Below are 24018 nucleotides of genomic sequence, written 5' to 3' on the forward strand. Positions count from 1 at the left end.
TACGAGGTGGACTCCACTTCCACTTCCTCAGTCCAGTTCGTTTTAATTACAAATTCAACCTCATTGACTATTTCATCTACCATTCCCACATCATCCAATAATGTAATATTCATTTTTCACAAGTTGGGTTTAGGAATCGGAAATGATAAGGACATCTCAAGTGAAACAGGTGCATCATCAGAAATTAAAATGGACCCAATATCCCCAGCGGGGAAGCCATGATTGCACTGACTGGAAGTCAAGGGTAGATCAATGCGGGAGTACACACCATGACAACCCAACCGGAGTGAAAGGAGTAGCACCTATCAAGTGTACGAGGTCGCCTCCATATATCCACAAGCTTGAACTCATCCAAAACGCTAATCAGTAACCTGTTGTTCCCACTACCCATAGCTTGTGCAGATCCATCCCTCCTATCCAAGAGTACATCTAATGCTTCATTAAAATTATCCCCTACAACAATACTGTTCTGACCAGACTATAAGAATTGGGCTAATGACTTAAAAAAAGAACCATCACCCCCAATTGGGGCATAAACATGACATATCATTAGTTCAGAGTATTGCACTTTCACATTAACAGAGAGTACCCTGCCCTCCTTAGGGCCTCATCACGAGTTATTACGGCCGCATTTAAGGGTCAGCCAAATCACTGGCGTGGCGGATTTACCCCCAGCTCTGAGCTGGGGACAATCTGTCGCGATTTTGCGGATTTTCGGCGATATTACCTCCAGAGTCCTAGACCCTTCTTAGGTTCCCCTCGTTTTGGGTTCCAGCCCCTCTCATGGACCCAGGCAGCACCTGTACCTTGCTTTCAGGTTCCCACAGCGTGGCGTCCTGCTCGGGCTCTTCTGACTCTTTGGGCAATCTACTGTTCCTTCTCTCTCTGCTCCCGCTGTGGTCTGCATCCCTGCTCCAGCTTCAGTGAGTTGGGCTGCCTGGTTTCCCTCCAGCAGGCGTCCCAAGTCTTCTGAGTACTTGGTTTCTATTCAGTTTCTCGTGGCCTACCAGTTCTTGGCAGCACTCTCAGAGACAACGGCTTCTCTCCACCACCGTCCTGGTCTACAGGTTCTTCTCGTGTCTCTCCGTTTGTGGCTTCACTCTCGGTTCCTCAGGGACAGGCTTGTCCAATGGAATAGTCCCTCTTCTAATTTGTACTCTGGATAACCAATAGGCAGTCTCCAGCAACTAGACTGCGCATGATGGTTCCCATAGGTATTCTTCATTGCTCCATCCTTCCTCCTCATCACATTACTGAACTGATGATCACCATAGAGTCAAGCAGCACTCTTCTTCGTCTCAGTATTTTCCTGGGACTTGGATTCCTTAACTCTACGTAGATAGAGGTGTGGGGGACCAGAGGGTAATGAGTGGAGGAAATAGAAGAAGGTTACCGAAGAGAGGGAGGGGAATACTGCATTCTCCCAAGGTGGTTGTCACTGGTTGCATGGAGGGATTCCCGCCCCATGAGATCCACCCGCTGAGTACCACCCCTAGCGGGCTCAACTCCCTGCCCTAATGGGACGGGGCTTCCCCCATGGAAGCAGTGACAATACCCTGGGATTCATCACATACCCTCCCCTCATGTGGCTGGCTTCTCCATCTGGCAAAGGAAACCGGGAAGGGATATCAACATTACCCAGTTGCTTACTTTTGCGATGTTCTATGCTAAAACAAAAGGGTTACGGATCAAGAAACCACCGCACGATGCAGGGATTCATGTCTTTTCTTACACTAACCCACATAAGAGGCGAGTGGTCTGTGACTAAAGTGAACTTTCTTCCGGTGAGATAATAGTTTAGATGTCCCACCGCCCACTTTATCGCCAGGGCCTCAAGCTCTATGTCAGCATATTTTTGTTTGCTAGGGAATAGTTTTCTACTAATATACCTCAATGGACGTTCTATTGCCTCATATGTCTATGAGAGCACTGCTCCTAGACCCACCCTGGATGTGTGCGTTTGGAGTACAAACTCTTTATTAGGGACTTTAAAAGTTGGTTCGCTACATGCTTTGTTTTTATGGGTATCAAAAAAACCTTGCTCTGCTTTACCCCATTTGACCTTCTGAGGTTCAGCATTTCTTAGTTTGTCAGTCAGTCATGCCGTGATGGATGAAAAATGGGGAATAAATCATCGGTAGTATCTTACCAGTCCCAAGAAGACCATTAGATTTTGTTTGGTTTTTGATACAGGGGTTTCCTTTACGGCTCTAACCTTTTCTACCTGGGGTTGGACCAGCCTGTTACCCCCAAAGAAGCCTAGATACTTCACAGCAGACTGGGCTAAATGACACTTCTTTGGGTTGGCAGTTAGCCAGGCCTGTTGTAAGGCGTTGGTGATTTTATACAGAGGTGTGTCATATGCTCCCCCCCAGGTTTTAGTAGATGATGATATCAAAATAGGCCCAGCAGAAACCAGAATAAGGTCTTAATACACAATCCATTAGCCTCTGGAAGGTTGCTGGCACCATGAAGGTCAAACTGAAGTACCTTGAATTTAAATAATCCTGCAGTTGTGGAGAAGGCAGTCTTTTCCTTGTCTTCAGGGTTCAGAGGGACCTGCCAATAGCCTTCGTTGAGATCAATCATGGAAATAAAAACAGATGCGCCCAGTTGATCGATCAGGCCCTCTATCCTGAGCATTGGATAGTTATCGAACTGGGACACAGCGTTACAGTTTTCAAAAATCAATGCAGAATCTCCACGATTGATCAGAATTAGCTACCAAAAGTATCAGCGAGGATCATGGACTCTGAGAGGGCTCTATAATGTTGGCCACTAGCATCTTCTCCACCTCCTGGAGGATTATTTCTTTTCTAGCTTCTGGGATCCTGTATGGTTTTAGATGCAACACTTTTTCCGAGGAAGGTACAGGTATGGTGAAAAATGCCCTAACTCTTCCTGGTTCCTCACTGAAAACATCGGGGAACTGATCTAAGAGTTAACTTAAATGTTATGCTCTTGGGCTAGAGGAAGGATCAGATGGTATTGTTCATTTATGTCTCTCTCCTTCCTCAGTTAATAGAGTGCCCATCATTACTGAAGAAGACTTTACTGGATCTTCCTTCGATTCTTTTAAGATGTTGATATGTTAGATCTGGGACTTGAGTCTCCTATTCGGCTCGGACACACTATAGTTACATGGCCAGTCTGTTCTAAGACCTTGTTTGGACCGTGCCACCAGGACAACATCTTATTTTCGGATGTAGGGAGCAACACTAATACTTTCTGTCCATTGGAAAAATAGCCAGTTGCCGCTTTTCGGTCATAAAAGCCCTTATTCTTGGGTCTTGGTTAAGTTGGAATGAACTAGATCTCAAACAATCCTCATATGTTCCTTTATTTTCTGTGCTGTCTGTAATGGAGCTTCCTTCGTCTCTTCCCAGGTCTCTCTAAGCATGTCCAATACATTGTCCATATAAGAACACAAATGGCGAGAAACTTGGGATGCCTGAGGAGCTTTTCTTATAGCAGAGAGCCCAAGGAATCATTACACCCCAGTACCTTCCATCGGTTTCCACAAGGTTTCTTAGGACCGTTTTTAGGTTTTTTTTAAAACCATGTATCTGAACCATGTATCATCAGTCACAATTCATGCCGGGTCCCAAACCCTTCTTAGGTTCCCCTCATTTGGTTCCCAGGCCCTCCCATGGACCCGGGCAGCACCCATGCCTTGCTTTCGGGTTCCCGTTGCATGGCGTCCTGCTTTCCTGTAGTTTTGTGCTATAACTCCCATCAGCCCTAACCAGCATAGTCAACGGTGGGTGAGGGATCATGGAAGTCGAATTCAAAGAACTTCTGGAGATCCATATGTTGCAGACCCCTGCTGTAAATGGCTCCTTTAATAGGCTAATGCAGATTTTATTTTAAGAGATTTTAAAATAACACACATGCCTTCTTCAGGCCATTCCGGTAGAAATGAGGCAGGTTGTCCCTTTATAATTAGGATAAGTCTGGTATGTGTACGGTAAGGATAATTGGCATTTTACTTTTTGTCAAAAGGACGCAAGTCATTAAAATGTAACTGTAATGAGTACATGAACGATAGGAAAGGTGCTAACATCTGAGAGCTTTTCTGAACAGGTTTTCATAGTCAATGCCTCGGTGACAAGGTGTGAAAAATGCAAATTGTGCACACATTTGCATTTTAAATGACATGCTTCTGCTATCCATCTTCAACAGGAAAGAAGAAAATAAGAACATCAAGTTTTTCCAAAGAGGTTTTGTTGTACCCTGTGCAAAGGGGAACAGGAGCTTGACTGCAGAGTTGTTTTGGAATCCTCATGACTTCTCACTGTTGTAATCGAAAATACATTTAATTGCAAAACCATTTAATTTGAAAAAACATCTTACTGCAAAACAAACTTTTGATCGCATATTGGTTTCCAAACCCCTAATAGTGCCGAGGGGGAAAACAGTTAAAATATATGAAGCTGACATGACCTTTTCTCTCGCCAACGTCAATATTCTCAGATCCCCAGAGGGGAATCTTTGATTTGTGCCGCAGTCCCTGTAGTTTAAGGCGTTGGAGAATAGATACCGCCCAAAAGATCCAGCTACTCTACTTGGTCTTAACAAGCCTGAAGGAGTTAGGGAACACACCCCCTGGAAATGGAAGCGTCTCCATTGTTGTGTGGAGGGAGCTGACACTTTGTACTACAGGTGTATTTCTAGGCGGTTACCTCCTCTGAGTCCAGTCAATCCTTTTCGGGTAGAAGCAGAGGTTGAGTCCCTGTTTTCCCCAACCGTCCGCAGCCTCCTTTTCCTACGATAGCATTATGTTGAGCGGTCATTTGTCAGTCTTCAGCTTTGGGGATGTCGGTGCTGTTTCTTTGACCTTTGGCAACAATCCAGCTGGATTATTTGGTCAAATTCAAGAACCTTCTTACCACATTGGTCATGAAGCTTCTGCAAAGGCCACTAAAGATCCAAGCCGGCTCGGTAGATTGTGTTCGTCGTTACAGACGAGAGCAGTCATTTCTGTGCACTCAGAATGATTTTGAGAAGAGTTTTGTTCACTCCTTCCTTTGGTCCACAAACATTCAGAGGATTGCAGGCCAGTGACCGGTCTCAAGCTGGCGATTGCTTCCATTGTTCAGTCGACAGCAGTGAGTCTGGTTCCTGTGATAGTCCCAGGTGAAGTTATGATTGCTAAAGGTCTGCAGAGGGCCTGTCTGCATGTTTCAATTCACCCACATAATCAGTCGTTTCTGAGGCTGTGTGGTGAGCCAACACTAACAGTGTCAAGGGTGTCCCCGAAGATCTTGGTGTCATTGATGGGTCTTGTACACACGCACAAAGTGTGGGTATTTCACAACCCGAGTGAGTCACTCCTCAAGGCAAGCTTTCTCCATCCGATGTCCATGGATGTAGAGGTGGGGTAGGGATGGCTGATCAGCCAAAGGAAATCACACCTCCGTCCAGTTCACAAGTTGACGTTCATCGGCGCTATGTTTGGAACCACAGTTGGAATATTTTTCTTAGTCCGGAATGAATGCTCAAGGTCTGGCTTTCCTTCGACACTTAGAGCTAAAGAGGGGCAGGCATGGTTGGTGAGCAGCATCGGCTGCAATGGTCTCTTCCGTAAGAGTGCTCAGATAATGGTCCTCCAATCTGAGCAACTAGGAGCTCACGGTTTCGGTGCCCCAGGAAGCGCAGTGATGGCAAGGTTCGGTCATCAGGGGACACATCCGTCTTCACCACCACTAGTGACTGTGACTACAGTTGCCTAGATATTTTTTTATTGTGGGCAGCTGAAGGGTCTTTCTACCCTCTTGATCACTTGTCCACGATTGAAGCCTGACATTCTTACAAATGACTGGCAACCAAGGTGAAATTGCAGGCCTTGTTGGGTTTTCAAGGTGAAATTCAGGGCTGTAAAATTTTTAACTATGCAGACAATAAGGTTACTGATGCATACATGATCCGTCACTCCGGAAGTGGGCCGAATTCTGTGGTCATTTAACACAGGATATTTGCCTCTTTTCTCTCTGTTCGCGTATGTCCTGCGGAGAAGAAGCATTTAAGCAGGCAGGTTGAGTTTGGTATTTCCATGCTCATTGGAAATCAGCCAGCGTCCACAAGTCTTTGCCAGACTTCTCGTGATTCTGCTGTGACATTGGCCATGTATGTGTGCAAACATGACTAATATATTCTTGCCAGCCCTCTACTGTTTTCTGTCCCTACTGGCCTGGGTCAGAAGGTGCCCTGGCATTGCTGTGGCTCCTCCCAGGACTCCTTATTGCATTTCCCACATTTCCATTGTTGGCGATAGGGTTGTGCAAAATTCAGATGGATCAAGCCGAAGAAGTGATCTTGTTCCTTCTGACCCCCGCTGTCCCAGAAGGATTTGTCTCCTCTTCTCCTCAGTAAACCCTCCATGGATTATCCCAGGATCCTCGTCAACTCTTGAGACTCTTCTTCTGCAGAAAGAAACAACGCTTCATCCATACCTGATCGCATGGACACTGAGCCCCCATGCTGTAGAAAAGGGAGAGCTCCAGATCAGTCATTGAGTGTGTTTGGACAAGCATGTCGGCTAGGAGGCATTTTTGCTCCTGGTTTTGGCCTTGGAACATCCATCCATGCAGGTGTGCCTACTTCCTGATTTTGGAGCTTCTGTCCTTGGTGTGGTTTACCTCCCAGCCTGGCTATGCCTTCGTTGCAGAACAGGTGGCCATCAAAGTTTTACTTTCCTGTCTCTTTCCTGCCTTCTACATAGATGTTCTTGATGTCTGCAAGGGATTTGCCCCATATTTTGCAAAGTCTTCAGTACCTCACCCTGCCTCCTGCCCCCCTTTAAACGATTGCAGGGACTTGTTGAGCCTCACTGCCCACCAGTGTGATTTTGTGTTTGCGGTAGTCTCTCCTGCACACAGAGTTATGGAATTAAGAGCCTAATTTCCAGACAAGATTGTCCTCTGCCCATCCACAGGCCTCTTGCCTAATGCTTGCACTTCCTTTGATATTAAGCAAGAAGTTGTCTGACTTGTGTTGTTCCTTGACCGTCATCGGGCAAGGAAATCCATCTGCGTACTCTGTATGATCGGAGAGCATCCTTAAGGTATCTCCAGAAAGATGCGTTAGCGCTGATACACAAGGTCAGAAGCCTTCGAAGTTGACCACCAGGAGTGGGGTTGACCTCGCAATTTGCGCCACTTATTCCTAGGTGCCATTCCGCTCCCCAGCTCTACTCAGGGTCTTTCTTTGCATGGGGCGGTGGCATGTTGGCCAGCAACCAACTGGGTATCCCTTTGGGATATTTCCATTTATAGACCTGGGCATAACTTTGGGAAAACCCGACATGGATCCAGCCCTCGATGCCTGGAGTTGGACACTCTGCTACTGATGATGCCCATGGGCCCAGTGGCTTCTTTTGCATAACCCTGCGTTGAAGTCAACACACATAAATTAGAGATATTAGCTCAATGCCAGGCCTGTGGCAACACACTCAGGCCTGTCTCGGTGGAGTGGGCCCCCAGTGTGACTCCCTACAATGGCAATTCTATGCGGAGTGCCCGCAGGGCTGAGCAGCAATTAATGCACGGACAATCCCCTGAGATATATATCAAGGTGAGCAATTGGGCCCCAAAAGATAGGAAAGTGGGTAAAGCAGGGGCGGGCCTTCAGCGGCATACTGAGTTGTCTGTACCTTGAGCACAATGCATTTCCACCTGTGTTTGTGAGATGGAAATGCTAGCGTGACAGTAGGCTGTCACACTCTAAAAACAAATCCTGACAGGGCCAGAAATAAATGACCCTGCCATAATTTGCACTGTCCCCTGCACCTGTTTTAAAAGGCGCAGGGGGCGACCGTCTTTTCGAGGCACTTAAAAGCGCATGCCATTTGGGAATTCGGGACACGCTTGCAAATGCCCTGAAAAGCCCCGTCATTTCCGCAAAGGGCCGAAAAGAGAACGTGAACGAGCCATTCAGATGCCCTTTGAGAATTGGGCTGATATTTTTTTGGGCGCAAGCAGGGGTGTTGCTACGTCTGGAAAAGATCCGGGGCTATGCTGATTTTGGGACTGTCGGGACTCGGGGCTAGCTAGCCTTTTGGGTGTAGCCCCTGAACTTCTTTCTGGTGCTACAAACCAAAAGATCTGGGGCAATGGCCCCCTTAGCCACCCCCTAGCAAAGCCTCTGGGCACAAGTGAGGAGAGGCGCTTAAGATCCGGCCCATATAGTATTGTGCACCCACCCACACAAACAAACATGGAGGGCACATGTGAACTTCCCTCACTCCCCCTCCGAGAAGCGAGGGATGTGGATTCAGCGACAAGCTCAGGCCAGGCACTAAACGCTCTGCATACAGATGGCGAACTACCACAGCACAGGCAGGACCACGCCCATCAATGGTGCTACATGATAAGATGCACGTGTCCCTGAGCCCCTCGGGCAAATGTAGAACGGCACATGCCTATGATACCCATGATCTGCGTTTTTCCAGATAAGGGCTAAAGCCACCAGTGTACACTCAACCCTCACAATTTTCGGAAAAAGGAAATGCAAGACAGAACATGCTACTGTGCCAAAAAGGTGTGGGGTGGTTGACGGCACACTATGTGGCAGACAACATCAATTGAACTGATGCTGGGAAATATGGCATTGGCATTAACCCCAACCAGGGATGTCATTTGGGGGTCGCCAGGGTTGCACCTGCGACCCCTGAGGTCTGCCTTGCTACCCCTAGAATAAAATTAAATTGAGGCTGCCGGGCTGTGGCCAGCTGCATGTAGCTCTTTGTTTCTGGAGTGGATGTTTTTCTGATAGCTATAGCCAGTAAGATAGCTCAGTGGGTTGAGCGCTCGCTGCTGCAATCTGTGTGTGATCTGCAGGTTGCAGGTTCGACTCCCGACAAGGTCTACTCAGCATTTCATCATGTTGAGGTTGATCAATGAGTACCAACACAGACTGGGTGATATTGAATGTATATTTCTTCTATATGAAGCGCATAAGCGTGTTATAGAATAACACATCATTATCGTTTGGCCTTGGATGTCTGCTGGCATTCACAGTAATTTGGTAATATGGGCCTATACGCACTGATATTAACTATACATATGGTTATCCATTCTTGTATGAAATGTACAGTGATATCGTAACCATATTTTTCATGGTGTACTTAGAAACAATGCTATGTGATGCCACTTCCTATTTGTCAAGGGGTGAAAGGTCTTGTTCCATCACTTCCCATGATGTCACTTCAGGATGGGGTCAAATTACATCACTTCCTGTGATGTCATCAGAGGTCAAAGGCCATGTGATGTCACTTCCGCTACCCCTGGCATTTTGTTGAAATGACGTCCCTGACACCAACCAACTGGTGCAAAACCTCGTCTTTTCACTGATAGATCGATGTAAATGTCATTCTTGCACTGTTCGATCAGTACAAATGTTGTTGCATAATTTACCAGTAGCGGTGCAAAAAAACCTTACACTTGTGCAAAATTGCCCAACACTGGGGCTTTTATGTAATCTGTCCATTGGTGTGCTGTTGGGTTTCAGGGACCCTGCCTTGCGTTTACAGTATCTTCTGTTTCTCTCCCTTCTCCATCCAGGTCTTCGGGTTCCTGAACTTTATTCTCTGGGCTGGGAATATCTGGTTTGTGTTTAAGGAGACTGGCTGGAGCGCACCCTTCATGAAGCCTGCCCCTGCACCCCAGGAGAAGCAGCCAGCCCCAGACGGCTACAGCCAGTCCTACAACCAAGGTCCCGGCTACGCCCCTCAAGAGCCGTACGCACAGCAAGGAGGCTACCAACCAGAGTACAGTCAACCAGCGGAGTACACCCAACCGGCCTATGGGCAGCAGGGAGGCTACGGCCAAGCTGCCCCCACCTCCTTCTCCAATCAGATGTAAAGTGGTAAGTGAGGGAACAGGGTGAAGGTAGAATATTGCAGGTGTTAAGACCACACACTGCTTACTCAGTGTCTGCTGGCAACATCCAGGGATGAATGGACACGGTATTCCACGAACACACTGTCCTTGCTTACCGCCAATTTAGTAACATTACATCGAAACATGTCATTTCTTATAGCAGGTCCTAATAATTGCCATTCTCTCAACCGTATAGCCAGTGGTCGAAGTGAGCGGGAATGGTCGGAACAGTGTTCCACTACTTTTATTGTTTTCTGTGTACAATTCCTTTACTTTTTTAGGACCATATTCACCATTCTATACAGAGGATTTGTCCATTCATGTCGTTGTGCATGTGTAAAGCTGTAATAGGAGCCTTAGTTACTGGTCACTTAGACTATTGCAATGCCCCAGCCGCAACACCTTGTCACATGTTGCACTATGCTTCAGCTTACATGTTGCGAGGGAAGAGCCTGTTCTCTTCAGGGTTAAGAGGCAATTGTGTAAGAGGAGGAAGAGGGGTGCCTCAGGAAAGAAGAGGTGGTAGTATTAATTAATTTTTTTATTTATTTGGTTGGTTCAAATAATGAACCTTTTAAATTTTTACATGTCAATGTTTACATATGTACATGTTACAATAATACAATCATTTAAAAGATAAAGGAGAAAGAAGAGAACACAGAAAATAAAAACAACAGATGACGTACAAATAAGACATTAACTAAGCAAATATAGCGATATTTGTTCCATTTGTCGATTCATGCAAATTGCTTATTCACTTTCGCGGCTTCCACCCTTGTCTAATTTAAGTCTCTCCCTCTTTCAGTGTAATACTTTTTAGATCATCTTTGTAACTACTGGTAGTTATTTTTAATCTTATGGAACAATAAGAATTGAATCGAGATCATGAACAATTGCAATTCTAACTGCTAGTTTGGTACTAGTAAAGAACCTTGGCCAAGCTTGAGAGGAGTCCATTGGGTTAAGTGAGGCAGTCAATTTTAAGTATTATTGACACTTATCAGATAATTTAAGACAAGATATTAAACAATGTTGGAGAGTTTCTTTTTGTGAGACATCTCCACAAAATCGACAATAGTTCTGTTCTTTAGGAATTTGTTTCCATCTAGCTAGCACATCTTGAGTATGCCATATATTTAGTCTAAAGCACAGATATTGTTTGCGTATATAAGGCGATGGACATTTGTGCAAATAATCAGGCAATATTCCATATTTCTTTTGCCCAAATAGTTGAATATCAAAGTCCTTATAAACCGAGCAGCTAGATTGAGTAATGATCCAATCATATTGGGACAGCTTTGTTTTAGCTCGGGCTGGATTTTGTAATAGTGTTTCAAGGGATATTGACGCATCTGCTAAGGTGTTCAATGTACTTTGGCACCACGCTGTCGGTAATTCTTCCTTAGCTGACAGTAGATAATGGGCCACTACTCCAATATATTTGGTGTCAATAGTCCCAGCATACACTTTCTGAGCATCAAGCACATTTTCCACAACACCTGCAAGTACAATGAAACCAGACCCAGTTCGAATCGAATTAACGGCAAAGGTGTGCTATTCGGTAGATGTAATATCTGTTTCCAGAATCGGGATTCCAGCATATCCCAATATTTACGATTTTTTGAAAAACGCTTCTGATCCTTATATCAGCACTGTTATCACTTTTTGCTGGTAGAATATGACAATATGTTTGTCGGAGTATTTTGCGTATTTGTACGACAGCACTTTAGCTTGAGATATTAGAGACTGTAATTTGCATTTTAGATCTTGATCATGTTCGTCATTTCTCATTGTGTCTACTATAATGACACCCAGATACTTGTATGCTGGTACTCTTTCAAGAACCGTATTTTCCTACTTCCACTGATATAAACTCATCCTGGATCTTGAGTTGTTTCTACATACTAGGATTTGTGTTTTATCTCTGTTTATCACAAGATTGTTCATTTGGACATAAAGGTTCAATTGATTCAATAAGTTCTGTAAACCAACCGGAGTTTGAGACAATAGAACCAGGTCATCTGCATAAAACAAATAGCTTATTTGCTGCTTGCCCAATTTTGGGCATCACTTATTACCTGTGAAAACGCATTTCCCATATCCAGGATGAGCGTATTAAACAGAGTGGAAGCTAAAATGCATCCCTGCTTGAGTCCCCGCTGTGTGGAAATATTGGCTGAGAGGGACCCATCAAGGGTTTGCCTAACTTGCATGGTGGTATTCGTATGAAGGAGCATAATCAAAGCTAGAAGAGAGGGTGGACATTTATAGTTACTTAGTTTCCTGTACAATAGAGCCCGGTCAATAGAGTCAAACGCGACCCTGAAATCAACAAATGCAATGTATAAAGGTTGGTTCTGGGTAGCATAATTAGATTTTAACATATTAAGTGCAATGATGTTTGGTATCGTTCCCAGTCCGGCAACGAAACCAGCTTGAAAAGGATCTCTTAATTGCATATTCGTGGTCCATTGGTTAATTTGTCTTAACATGATCCGAGAAAATATTTTTCCGGGAGCATCTAATAATGCGATTGGCCTTTAGCTATTTGGTAATTGCTGGTCGCCCTTTTTATAAATGGGAACAATTAATTAATGTTTCCATGTCAAAGGAATTGTTTGAGTATAGTTTATTATGGTGAATATGTTGTAAAGAATATTCGCCCAGAGGACAAGATGTTGTTTAAACATATGATTTGATAGTCCATCTGGCCCACAAGCTCTAGAGCGACTAGCTGATTTTAGGAAATATATTATATCTTGCAGATCAAATGTGAGATGGAATTTGTTCGGAACAACTAATGATTAGTTAGTATTAATAAAGCAAGTGAATAAGGCAAGACAGTGTCCTGTGTCCTCTGCCTTCGTACGTATGCCCCAAAGCCAACAACTTGCGACAAAGATAAAACAAAAACTAACCATCATCCAGCCTGGCGTGCCCGTGCAGCTGTCCTGTTGCGAGCCGTGATACGGCTTGCCCGCTGAGATCCTGGCATCCTTGGGCAACCCGCCCTTCCTTCTGGCTGCCGGAGAGGCCAGCATCCTTTGCAATGCAGTTCCAGCATCCTGCAAGGCAATCAGACTGTCCTTCTTGCTGGGGAGCCTGGCATCCTTTGCAGTGCATAGATCGCGTCCCAGCCAGCCAGCTGTTGCACATCCTTTGTCGGCACCAGAGCTGCAATGCCACCGCCCCACCCCCAACCTATGTGGAGGCTTACCTGCCCACACACGTCACTCCACATGGCCTGCATCACGTGGAAGACAGCCCGCCACAGGCAAGCACCTGGGACACTAAAGCAAGAAACCCATAACAACAGCTAACACTGCCACGGCAATACAAGAGACTGGGCATCAGAAGCACATGAAGTGAAAAGCAGCAGTGACCAGAAGACCAACAGCAAGGTCACACAGCACCCACAAACAACACGGTGGGTGCAGAGAGAAAATAAAACATTAATTGTGAAAGTCTGAACTCCCTTGCCATGGACACATAGACGCAGTCCACCCAGGTCTGCAGATGGAAAGATAGGCACAACCCCGTGGGGCGAACACCTTGGCAAGGCACAAGAGCCCAGCCCAATACCAACCACCATGTTAGACCCAGCAAGGGAACAGGGTGCAGCGCAACAGAGCACCAGCAATGTGGCATTTTTGAGGAAGCCTTGCCCATTTAGCCTCCAACCTCAACTGGACAGAGGGCCCAGATGGACCGCATGGGTTGAAGATTTCACTGGCTTCATTAAGGCAGCGGGTGTAGACAAGTCACCAGTACTCGAGGTCATTTGTACAAATCTGGTGGGTACTGAAATCAACGGCATCATTAAATCCATCCCGGCAGAAGACAGGACCACCTACGACCCCATTGTGGCTGTCTTGGATAGGAAACTGGTCATACAGTTAAAAAGAGACTATGAAAGGTATGTGTTCAATCAGTAGGGAAGGGTACATGCAGACGAGACCAGGGTCGCACTCACAGAGATTATGCTACCGATGTGGCCAGTTATTCCCCCATGCGGGCCCATGCCCGGCAATAAGTCAACGATGCTCCAGGTGCGGAAGAGAAGGCCACTTCCACCTGTCTGACGAGAAGGGAGATCATTCCCACCAGCCACACAAGCCCGGGTGACAGAAAGTAACTGGAGACAGCCATACAGGCCAAGCTCGACAACCACAGAGTGGAGACAACCCCATTTTTATTCACAGCAGCCGAGGAGAATTGTGAGAGAGATGGCTCAGGGTCTGAACAATGGGGAGTTCCCAATCGATGATTAAATGCCACATCTGGACTACTATACGGATGCTTATGGCTACCCAGGTGACCCATACGCCAACTGAGATGAATGTGCATACGTCCAAGACCCAGAATTTCCTGATGAGTTTGTAAACCTGGTACATGAGGAGCAAGACTGCAGCAAAGCACCGACGGTAAAAGTGGACATCGACACAGTCACCCATCCCTTCCTAATTGACACAGGAGCCGCCGTCAACATAATGGGGGAACAGGAGTTCCTGCTATTTGGGTGTAGACTGGATCTGGTACCATCAAGAGCAAGAATTCTCCAGTGGGGAGCCAGCACACCACTACCGTCGTTGGGGCAATTCAGAAAGACAATTGCATTCAAAGGGAAGACGCCCAACACCATCATTCATGTGCTTAGAAGCCCAGTCAACAGGAAATGCCTACTGAGCTACAGCACAGCAAACAAACTTGGCCTGATAGACATTCATTTTCAGGACAATGACGTAGTGCTATGCAGAGGTGACTGGAGCAGACATGAAACCATATGCCACATGAAGGGAGCCCAAGTGAGCAAAGAGATGATCAAGACCACGTTTCCCGAACTCTTCAAGGGCCTGAGAAAGCTGAAAAGCAAGGTGATCAGCCTGCACATCAAGGACAACATAAACCCCGTTCCACAACACCCTAGAATGGTGGGGTTCCACCTTCAGGAAGCCGTCTCACGAGAGTTACAACAGCTCTTAGAGAACGATATCATAGAGATTGCAACAGGACCTATGCTGTGGATTTCACCCCTAGTGGTAGCACCCAAAGATGGAAACAGACTTCAGCTATGTGTCGACATGAGAGTGGCAAATACCACCATCGAGAGGGAGCAGCATCCGGGTCCAAAGATAGAGAACATGATTGTGCAGTTAAACTATGCAACAAAATTCTCCAAGCTGGACCTCAACCAAGGGTACCAAGCTGGAACTGCACCCTGACTCCAGGGGAATCACCACCTTTGCCACCCATGATGGCTTATTCTGCTACAAGCGGCTGAACTTCGGAATCTCCTCCGCCGCAGAGAGTTTCCAGGAAACCATTAGACACGTGCTCCTCCCTGTCATGTCAGCTTTTAACTATTCTGACTACATTATCGTGTACAGCACCTCCCAGGAAGAGCATGACCAAGCCCTCATCGAATTATGCAAAATCCTGAAGAAGGCTGGGCTCACACTGAATTACGATAAATGCAACATCAGCAAGGACAGACTCGGATTCTCTGGCCACATCTTCTCAGGGAATGGGATGCAGCCTGACCCGGAGAAAGTACATGCCATCGAAGAACTGCAGATACCCACTCAGGTGGGCAAAGTTAGATCATTCCTCGGGATGGCCGGTTATTGTGCTCGATAACTGCAACGATACGCCATTACCACTGAACCGCTAAGATGCCTGCTACGGAAAAACGAGCCGTTTACCTGGTCCCATGAATGCCAGACATCATCAAACCTGAACTGGCAAATGCTACCCACCTCGCTTACTGTAATCTACAATGGCAAACAGAACTGGTGGTCGACGCCAGCCCGGTCAGCCTAGGTGCGATCCTGGCACAACGGGAGAGACCGGACGCGCCTGCAAGCTGAGAGGGAAAGCTTGGCAGCAGTGTGGGCTTGCAAATACTTCCACCACTTATTGAAAGGGAAGAATAGAAAGGTGGGGCATCCGCCTTCAAGAATATGACTGAAATCACGCACAGGCCAGGGGGAGACAGCAACTCCGCAGACTACATCTCACGCAACCCGACGACAAAGGACATGTCACAGAGGAAAGGGGAGACAGAATACCTATGCTACATCACAGAATAGGCTTTACCGCCCGCTCTCACCATCCAGGGCCTAGCCATAGTGACACAGGCCGATCCATCCACAAGGTGGGCCAAGGATCTCATGGCCTCCATCAAATGGAGGGACTACAAGAGACTTTTACATCGCCAGGAGGTTGTCAACAGGCATGAACTTGAATGCATGGCAAAGATGAGCACGTAGCATGCAGTGTCAGAACCAGGTGTCTTGTTGAGAGGCTGGCGCATTTTCATCCCATCATCCTTATGGAGGGGGCTGGTGACGCAGGCACATGAAGGACACCGAGGAAACGGAAGCAACCAAGAAACTGCTTAGACAAATGGCATGGTTCCCGCTCATGGACGCCATGGTGGAGGAAGTAGTTAGGAGCTGCCTGCCATGCCAGTGTGCAGCCGGAAGTGAGCCCCCCTCCTGCTGCAACCAACACACATACCTGAGAAGGTATGGCGAGGAGTCGCAATGGACTTCTATTGGCCATTAGAGTCAGGGGACCACCTTCTGGTAACTGTAGACAAGTTCTCCAGGTTTTCATCATCAAGCACACATCGTCCACGGCATTCACCCAGGTGGTCGGGGTGATAGACTAAGTCTTCAGTGAGTGGGGCATTCCTGACACCGTTCAGTGGCTAGGACTTCCACTGATTTGCGAGGCACATCGGATTCACACACCACAGGATGACACCACTACGGCCACAATTAAACAGCATGGCAGAAAGATTCATGTCATCCATAAAAAAGACCATTGAGAAGGCGACCATTGAGGGCATGTCAATTCAGCAAACGATGTGCCGAATACCAGGACACTAGAGACAGGGGTACCCCCAAGTGACCTCATGAGGGCATACCAAGCAAAGACGAGCCTTCCCGAGGGGGGTCAAGGACCCCTGAGGCAGCCAGAAGACCGAAGCATACATAGGGGACGAAGTGAGAGAGAGAGATGCAAGAGCAAAAGAAGCAGCTTAAGAAAGAACAGACTGGGCCCGAAAGCGAGAGTTCGAAGAAGGAGAAGAAGTACTTGTGAAGCAATGGATACAAAGGAAAACAGACACACGGTATGAAAGCACACCCCTCAGGGTGACCAATGAGAAGGGGACGATGGTGACAACCACCAACCCCTATAGGCAGTCAGCAGGAATGCATCATTCTTCGAACCCTTTGTGCCAGACAGAAACCCCACAGGGGGGAATGAGGTTGACCACAAACCAAAGGCGCTAGACAAACTCAAAGGAGAAGGTGTGGATGACACCCACATACCAGCAGAGAGGTGTAAAGAGAAGGAGGCAGAAGGACGGCCTCAACTGACTATCAAAAGGCCCTGCAGGCTCATTGAAGAAGCGTAACATGGACATAAGGAGATATGTGAGGGTGAGGGAGGTGCTGTGAGGGAAGTGCATGTCCTCTTAAGGGTTAAGAGGCAATGACATCAGAGGAAGAAGAGGATGAGCCTCAGGGAGGAAAAGGCGGTAGTATGAATAAAGCAAGTGAGTAGGGCAAGACGATGTCCTCTGTCCTTCGTACGTATGCCCCGAGGTCAACATTACCGTCTCCCCTGTTAAGAGCACAGCCCCACTACTTTTTCTGGTACACTTCTACCACTGCCCGTAGCCTGCCATTCCTTCTAACAGCCCGGCCAGTAAACTGCCATTCCTCCGTATCGCTTACAGTGTTTTCATCATGGAAACTTTACACTTTGGCATTGTAACTGTTTATTTTTTACTGCTGCTGTTTTCATAGGATTTTTGTTCAAATGTGTTGTGCATTTGGGGTAAGGAATAGGCGATTGGTGGGTGGCACTGGTAGGGAGAGATGTTGGGGGTGGTTTACATGGGGTTTAGGGAGAACCGCTCTTTAAAAAAAAATGGATGTAAACCCACAGTGAAAACGACATGGTTAAAAGGCCAAGTGGCTGCGATGAAAACACGTGAAACCCTCCATACAGCTAGCACAATACCATGTCATTACATGTTAGAGCCGCCTAGTGAATACAAAGGAAAAGTGCCCCGTTAGGTATGATTTAAATGAACAGAAAATAATTCTTTGCGTTTTTGTCATCTATGGTGGAGACTGGTGCATTTAATCATTTAATGGCAACCTGCTAAGAACTACCCAGTAAGTATAGGGGGCAAAGTGACTTCAAAGTTTAACTAATTTGTTCAAAAAATCATAGTCAACTCATTAATATGTTATGTTTGCTTTTTTTTGCAAACCTGTAATTCTCAGGTATTGTGTTTAATGTATTTTACAAAAAGTAAAATCACTTTCATATCTTATCACAAATTCAATGATCATCAGACATATCAATGCAAAACAATTAATACATGCATCCAATAAAACATACAACATGTACATTTGGCCATGTTGGTTATTTGTACTTAATTCAAGAAAAAAGGAAAATGAAAGAAAAGTAAAAGGACAGGAAAATAAAGGTAGACACAACTGCTTACAAGTTTTCAAGTGGTGTCTCATTATCACAGTCCTTATTCTCTGACTAGTTTCAAAGGAGATCTTAAATTCGACCTTTGAGCACCTAATCATGAGGCCGCCTAGTAACATGTTGGGGCACATTTTCTATGGCCCAGCATGGTAAACCAGGGCATACAACCAAGGCATGAAGCAGTTTACACCTTGGTTCATCTTTCTGGGTTATTTGGAAAGGTGTTTTCAGGGTGATTGGCAGGCCGTACAACAAATGGATTAGTATGGAATCCACCTCCAGTTAGCACCTAGTAAGAGCAGGCAGATTCCATAGCAATCCACTTTAAATGTCACCTGAAAAGTGGTATTTCCAGGTGGCATTTACATCTTTTACAGGACAGAGATTGGCAGAAGAGATCAAAGTGGGCAGGAACTAAAGAGTACGATATTACCTTACTTTTTAGGGTAATCATTCATAGTTCCCTTACTTTATTCGACCAGGAGCACTGTTCCAGGACGGCAGTGAAGGACACCTTTATTTCATTATTTGACTCCTCGTGAAGGACATCTTTGTTTGATGATGTAAATTCTCCCGTACTGGGGATTTGAACCTGGGCCGTGCTGGTAACACACCAGTGTCACACCATGCTCCGCTATCTTGCAGGCACTGTGTTGGTCCTGCTCATTTGTATGGGCTGCCTGGGACATAAGTCTCAAAGCCCCGCTCGGCATCGATCTGCGTCTTCTGCAAATATTCATAGACTGCTTCAGACACAGCATCTGTACAGATGATGGACAGGTGCGGGTGGTTTGTCGGCTATAGCCCTTGCAGTGTCCCTTAAGAGGTGAGAATGGTAGGCGATTGGAAGGTAGTTGCATGCTGTTGGGGACAATGACCAACTAATGGTGGTCAATTAAATGCATTTTCTTTCCTTGTGTTTTTGTAGGTCTTGATAATACTTTTGTAAACACAGCAGCGTGGGATGGAGTGGAGAAAAGGAAGGCATGGTGTTTGAATGGTGAGGGGTGGGGTAATAGTGAGGTGGTAGAGGTAGAGGGAGAGTAAGCGGAGTTGCAGTAGAAGGGAGCGGGGCAGGGGAACATCGTTTTTTCACATCAACCGCTGATTAAAAGTAAAAAGAAATTGTGCTTTCGCCTATTTTTACTCTTTACTTGTGTAGTCTGCTTTGCATGCAGGAGACCTAACAGCACACACGTTCTATTATTGGTGGTCCCCTGCAAGCAATTAGCATATTTTTTTCATAAATGGAACCCGTTATCTTGTCAGTAAAATGTTACCTGCGGCATGGGCAACTCCAAAACGGTTTTAATTTCCCCAATTTCTGACATTCTCCATTTTCGTATGGCCTTCCAGTGGCACCTTATCAGTGACACAAACTGATGGCGAAATCATGTGACGTGGCTGGCTGGGATTGCCTGGAGCCAGGCGGAAGGTTTTTACAGGAAAAGATCATGAAAAGGGGGGCCTAACCCGCGTGAGCTGCTTTTCCATGCTTCCTGAAACCCTGGGTATTGTTGTGGCCTAAATACATGTGCACACATAAACGAGGCAGGACACTGTTGGCTCACATCCACACTCTTAATTCTCTCCGTAACAACTGAACTCCTTCCCTTGTCCCCTCCCCTTCCTCTCCCTCTCTCCTCCCTCCCTCCTCCCAGTCCATGGCTGCTTTCTGACGAGTCCTTTTGATGGTGGCCAAGAACCGTTCCACCATGCAGTTGGCTTGTGGCCATAGTGGTGTGACTCTTTGGTGGCGGAATACTAGGTGGGTCGCAAACGTCTGGAATTCCTGGCCTTGGAACGGCGGCCCATTGTCTGTTTTGATGGTGTTGGGCACACCCCATTCACTGAATAGTTCGTCTATTACCCCCACCACATGGTAGAATGCTGTGGACTGCACGTGTTTTACAAGGGGAAAGGGTGAGTATTCATCGATGGTCACTCGAAGGTGACCCACATCTTCTAGAGGGCCAGAGAAGTCCATTGCTACTCTTTGCCATGGTTCCTCTGGTAATGGTACCGATTGGAGCAAGTATGGGGGGAGTTTGGCCGCCGTCTTTTGGCAGGGTGTGCAGTGCATAAGCGTGTCCTCTATGATGGTGTCCATGTACGGGAACCACACTTGATTCCGGAGTATCTTCTTCGTGTCAGCGACTCTTCTGCGGCCCTCATGCTCGATAGCCACTAGCATTTTCCTCAGGCTCTTGGGGGCCACTAGAGGGTTGCCTCGTAGCAGTGTCCCTCCGTCCATTGTGGCAAGCTCGCTGTGGATTTTTGCCATCCGTAGGAGGTCCCTTTTGTCCACCTCCCCGTTCACAAATTGTTCCGTGTTCCGGTGTCTCCATCTGTTGTTGTTCGTTAGGTGAATTGCTGCCTGTATGGTGGGGTCAGATCTGCTCTTGTTTGCAAATAGGTCACTTGTAATGGCGGGGGTGGAGCGTTGAGTGATAGGTATGCTATATAGGCTTCCGCCTCTTTATCCATGGCCTCCTCAGTTGTTCGTTCTGGGTGGCGGGATAGTAAGCTGGATTGGCTTCTGCTCCTGGTTTATGAACAATGGTATAATCATACCCTTGTAGTGGAATCCCCCATCGTTCAATGCGTGGAGGCATTTTTGTTTTGGGGTTGCCAAAGAGTGAGAGCAACGCCTGATGGTCCGTGATGAGGACAAATGTCCAGCAAATAATGAAGTGATGAAACTTCTCACATGCACAGACCGCTGCTAGGCTCTCCCGTCCGGCCTGGGAGTATGCCTGTTCCATGATGGATAGTGCACTGCTAGCATAGGCTACTACTTCTGTGCCGCCACTGTTACTCAGGTCTATTTGTGCCAGTATGGCACCTAGTCCTACTGGGCTGGCATCCACAGTCATCTTGGTGTCCCATTCTGGGTTGAAGTACGCTGGTTGCCGGTTGTTGGCTAATTCATCTTTGATGGAGCGGAACGCTTCTTGGGGGTGCTTATTCCACAGAAAGGGGGCGTCTTTTTGAGAAGTTTCCGGAGGGGGTTTGTGAGGGTGGCATAATGGGGAAGGTAACGGATGCAGTATCCCGCCATTCCTAGGAAGGAGTGCAATTCTGCAACATCGTTTGGTGCTCCAGGTTGACAATGGCGCTTATCTTGTCAGAGTTGGCCATGATGCCATGATCAGAGAAGATGTGGCCAAAGAAACGTAGGCTCTGTTTGTTGATGGTGCACTTTGGTCCATTGAGGGTGAGGCCGGCCTTGTGGAGTATGTTGCACACTGACTATAACACTGCGTTGTGCTGTTCTTGAGTGATCCCGAACAAAAGGATATCATTGCTGTAGTTTAGTGCATTCGTGACAGGAGCTCTTAACTGTAGGATTGTTTCTTGAAATATTTTGGTTGCAGACGATATGCCAAAGTTCAGCCGCTTGTAGCGAAACAGTCTCTTGTGCATTGTGAATGTGGATATCGGTGGACTCAAAGCAGGGTCAATGAGAAACTGGTGATAACCTTGGTTAGCATCTAATTTGGAGAACTGTGTAGCTCGGTTCAGTCTCACCAGCATGTCTTCAATGTTGGGCCCTGAGTGTCTCTCCCTCTCAATTGCAGTATTGGGGATCTGCATGTCCACACAAAGGCATAAGTGGCCGTCAGTTTTGGGCACGACCACTTAGGGGGTCACCCACGGGGTGGGACCATCTACTCCCTCGATAATGTCATTCTCGAGGAGTAGTTGCAGTTCATGCATTACTTGAGCTTGTAGGTGGAATCCTATTCTGCGATGGTGCTGCGGCACCGGTCTTACTGTGGGGTCAATGTGGAATTTATTAACTGTGTCTTTCAATTTTCCCACTCCTTTGAATAGCTCGGGGAATGTTTCTTTGAGATCGTCTATGTTCAATTCATGTTGGGACAGTGCTCTGAGACTTTGGGTGTTTGGAGTAAGGCCGTCTATGGTTTCTCATGGGTCGTATTGAATGTCAATTAGTGCTACAGCCTTGGCCGTCCGGTAGCTGAGGAGACACCTCACGGTTGTCGGGTTGTGTATGACATGAATGGTGGTGGATATCCGTTGCCCTCTGTGTATCAGATCACAGCTGAATTGGCCCTCAGATTGAACAGGGATGGTTGCTCTTCACTGGAAAATACAATCTTGCAAGGTTGTAGGGGGTACATGCTCGCAATGGCCTTGTAGGCTCTTTCATTCATCACTTTAACCGTGGCTCCAGTGTCTATAATGAATTAGTTTAGCAGGCCCCCTATTTGCACTGTCACTTTTGGCACTGCGCTGTCGTATATCAATTGGACATATTCTTTGCTGTACCTATCGTACTCGTAGTATGATTCTCCTGCAGAGAGCTCTTCTCACTCACTCGGGAGGGGGTTTTCATATAGGTCATGTGCGGTGTACTCTTGCCCTTGTCTTTGTTCGTCTGCCTGGTTTGGTATCAGGGTGGGGAAGTATTACGGCACGTCGAACTGCCTTCCTGGCGAGTGAACGTTTAGGTTTTCCACTGCTCTTATGAACCCTTGCTGGGTGGGGTATGTTGCTGTGTTTCTGTTTTGGATGGTTCTTCTGCCGTCTCTATACCGGTATTGTCGAGGAATGGCTGCTTTGGTGGGTCGTATCTTTTGGTTGCTGCTGACATCGGTGGTGGCCTGTAGGCAGGTAACATATGTACTTTCTCTCGGCAGATTGCTTGGAAGTGATTTTCCTGCACATCTGCCCGATGGCTGGGAATTGGCCTTCGTGGGGAAACTCAAAACCGCACCTGTAGCACTGTTTCACTGCTGGGGGCCATCTGTTTGTGTTCCATGTTTCTTGGTGATTCAGTGGACCGGGATATCTGGTCTGTCCTTGTGGGGTGGTGGCTAGGGCAGCAACCGTGTCTACTTTCTTTGGGTTTTCTATGGCAGCTGCTTGCACGTCCACTCTCTTGTACACTCTCGCGAGGTCTGCTATTTCTTGTAACAGGCAGGGTTTCTTCAGCAGGTGTGTGCAGAACTGTGAGGATATGCCTCCTTCAATTACTCTCAGCCTGATGGCTTCATCGTCTTTGAAGTTTGCGAAATCGCAGTATGTTATTTTCCTTTGGAGTCGGAGGATGAATTTGCCAATTGTATTGTGTGGTAGTTGTGTACTCTGATTGAAAGTGTATCTTTCGTAGTCCCTGTTTGGGAGGGCAACAAACTTTCCGTTGATGGTGGCGTGAGGCGTTGGTATGTCGTTTTCTCTTGGGCCGGGATGGTTTTTATGATCCCTTTGATCTCTCTTCCCACGAGGTTTGTGAAAATGTTAGGTGCTTCCTGGTTCCTCACGGCTCTCATGAAGTCTTCAAATTCCTCCATCCGCTCCTCCCATCTCTGGCCTTGATCCTGCTGTAGCTGTAGTGTGAATGGGTTGTGAGAGACTTGCCACCGTGGCGGCTTGTGCGCCTGCATCCACTGCTGGTGGTGCTCCCTCTGACATGGTGCTGGTGGGGCGTGTCTTCCTTATGTGAGGGGTGGATGTGTTTCTTTTCCCCATATGTATTTCTATTGTCCTCTGTCCTATCTGCTTCTTGCTACATGCGGCTCTTGGTATGACTTATGGCTGTATTAGACCCACGTAGCATGCAGCCTGATTAATATCGTGTCTTCCGTTTGTT

General features: G+C 46.8%; 1 protein-coding gene across 1 annotated transcript in view; it reads left to right on the plus strand.

Annotated features, from left to right (window-relative positions):
• SYP (synaptophysin) overlaps positions 1–24018 on the plus strand; it is a 249977-nt gene that overhangs the window by 195881 nt on the left and 30078 nt on the right. Inside the window, exon 6 of the mRNA XM_069645272.1 lies at positions 9561–9864. Within this exon, the coding sequence (XP_069501373.1) occupies positions 9561–9860 (300 nt within the window). The 3' untranslated portion in view covers positions 9861–9864. The remainder of the gene's footprint in view (positions 1–9560; positions 9865–24018) is intronic.

This window comes from Ambystoma mexicanum, chromosome 2p, assembly GCF_040938575.1.
Source record: "Ambystoma mexicanum isolate Mex_15411 chromosome 2p, UKY_AmexF1_1, whole genome shotgun sequence".
Taxonomy (NCBI): Eukaryota; Metazoa; Chordata; class Amphibia; order Caudata; family Ambystomatidae; genus Ambystoma; species Ambystoma mexicanum.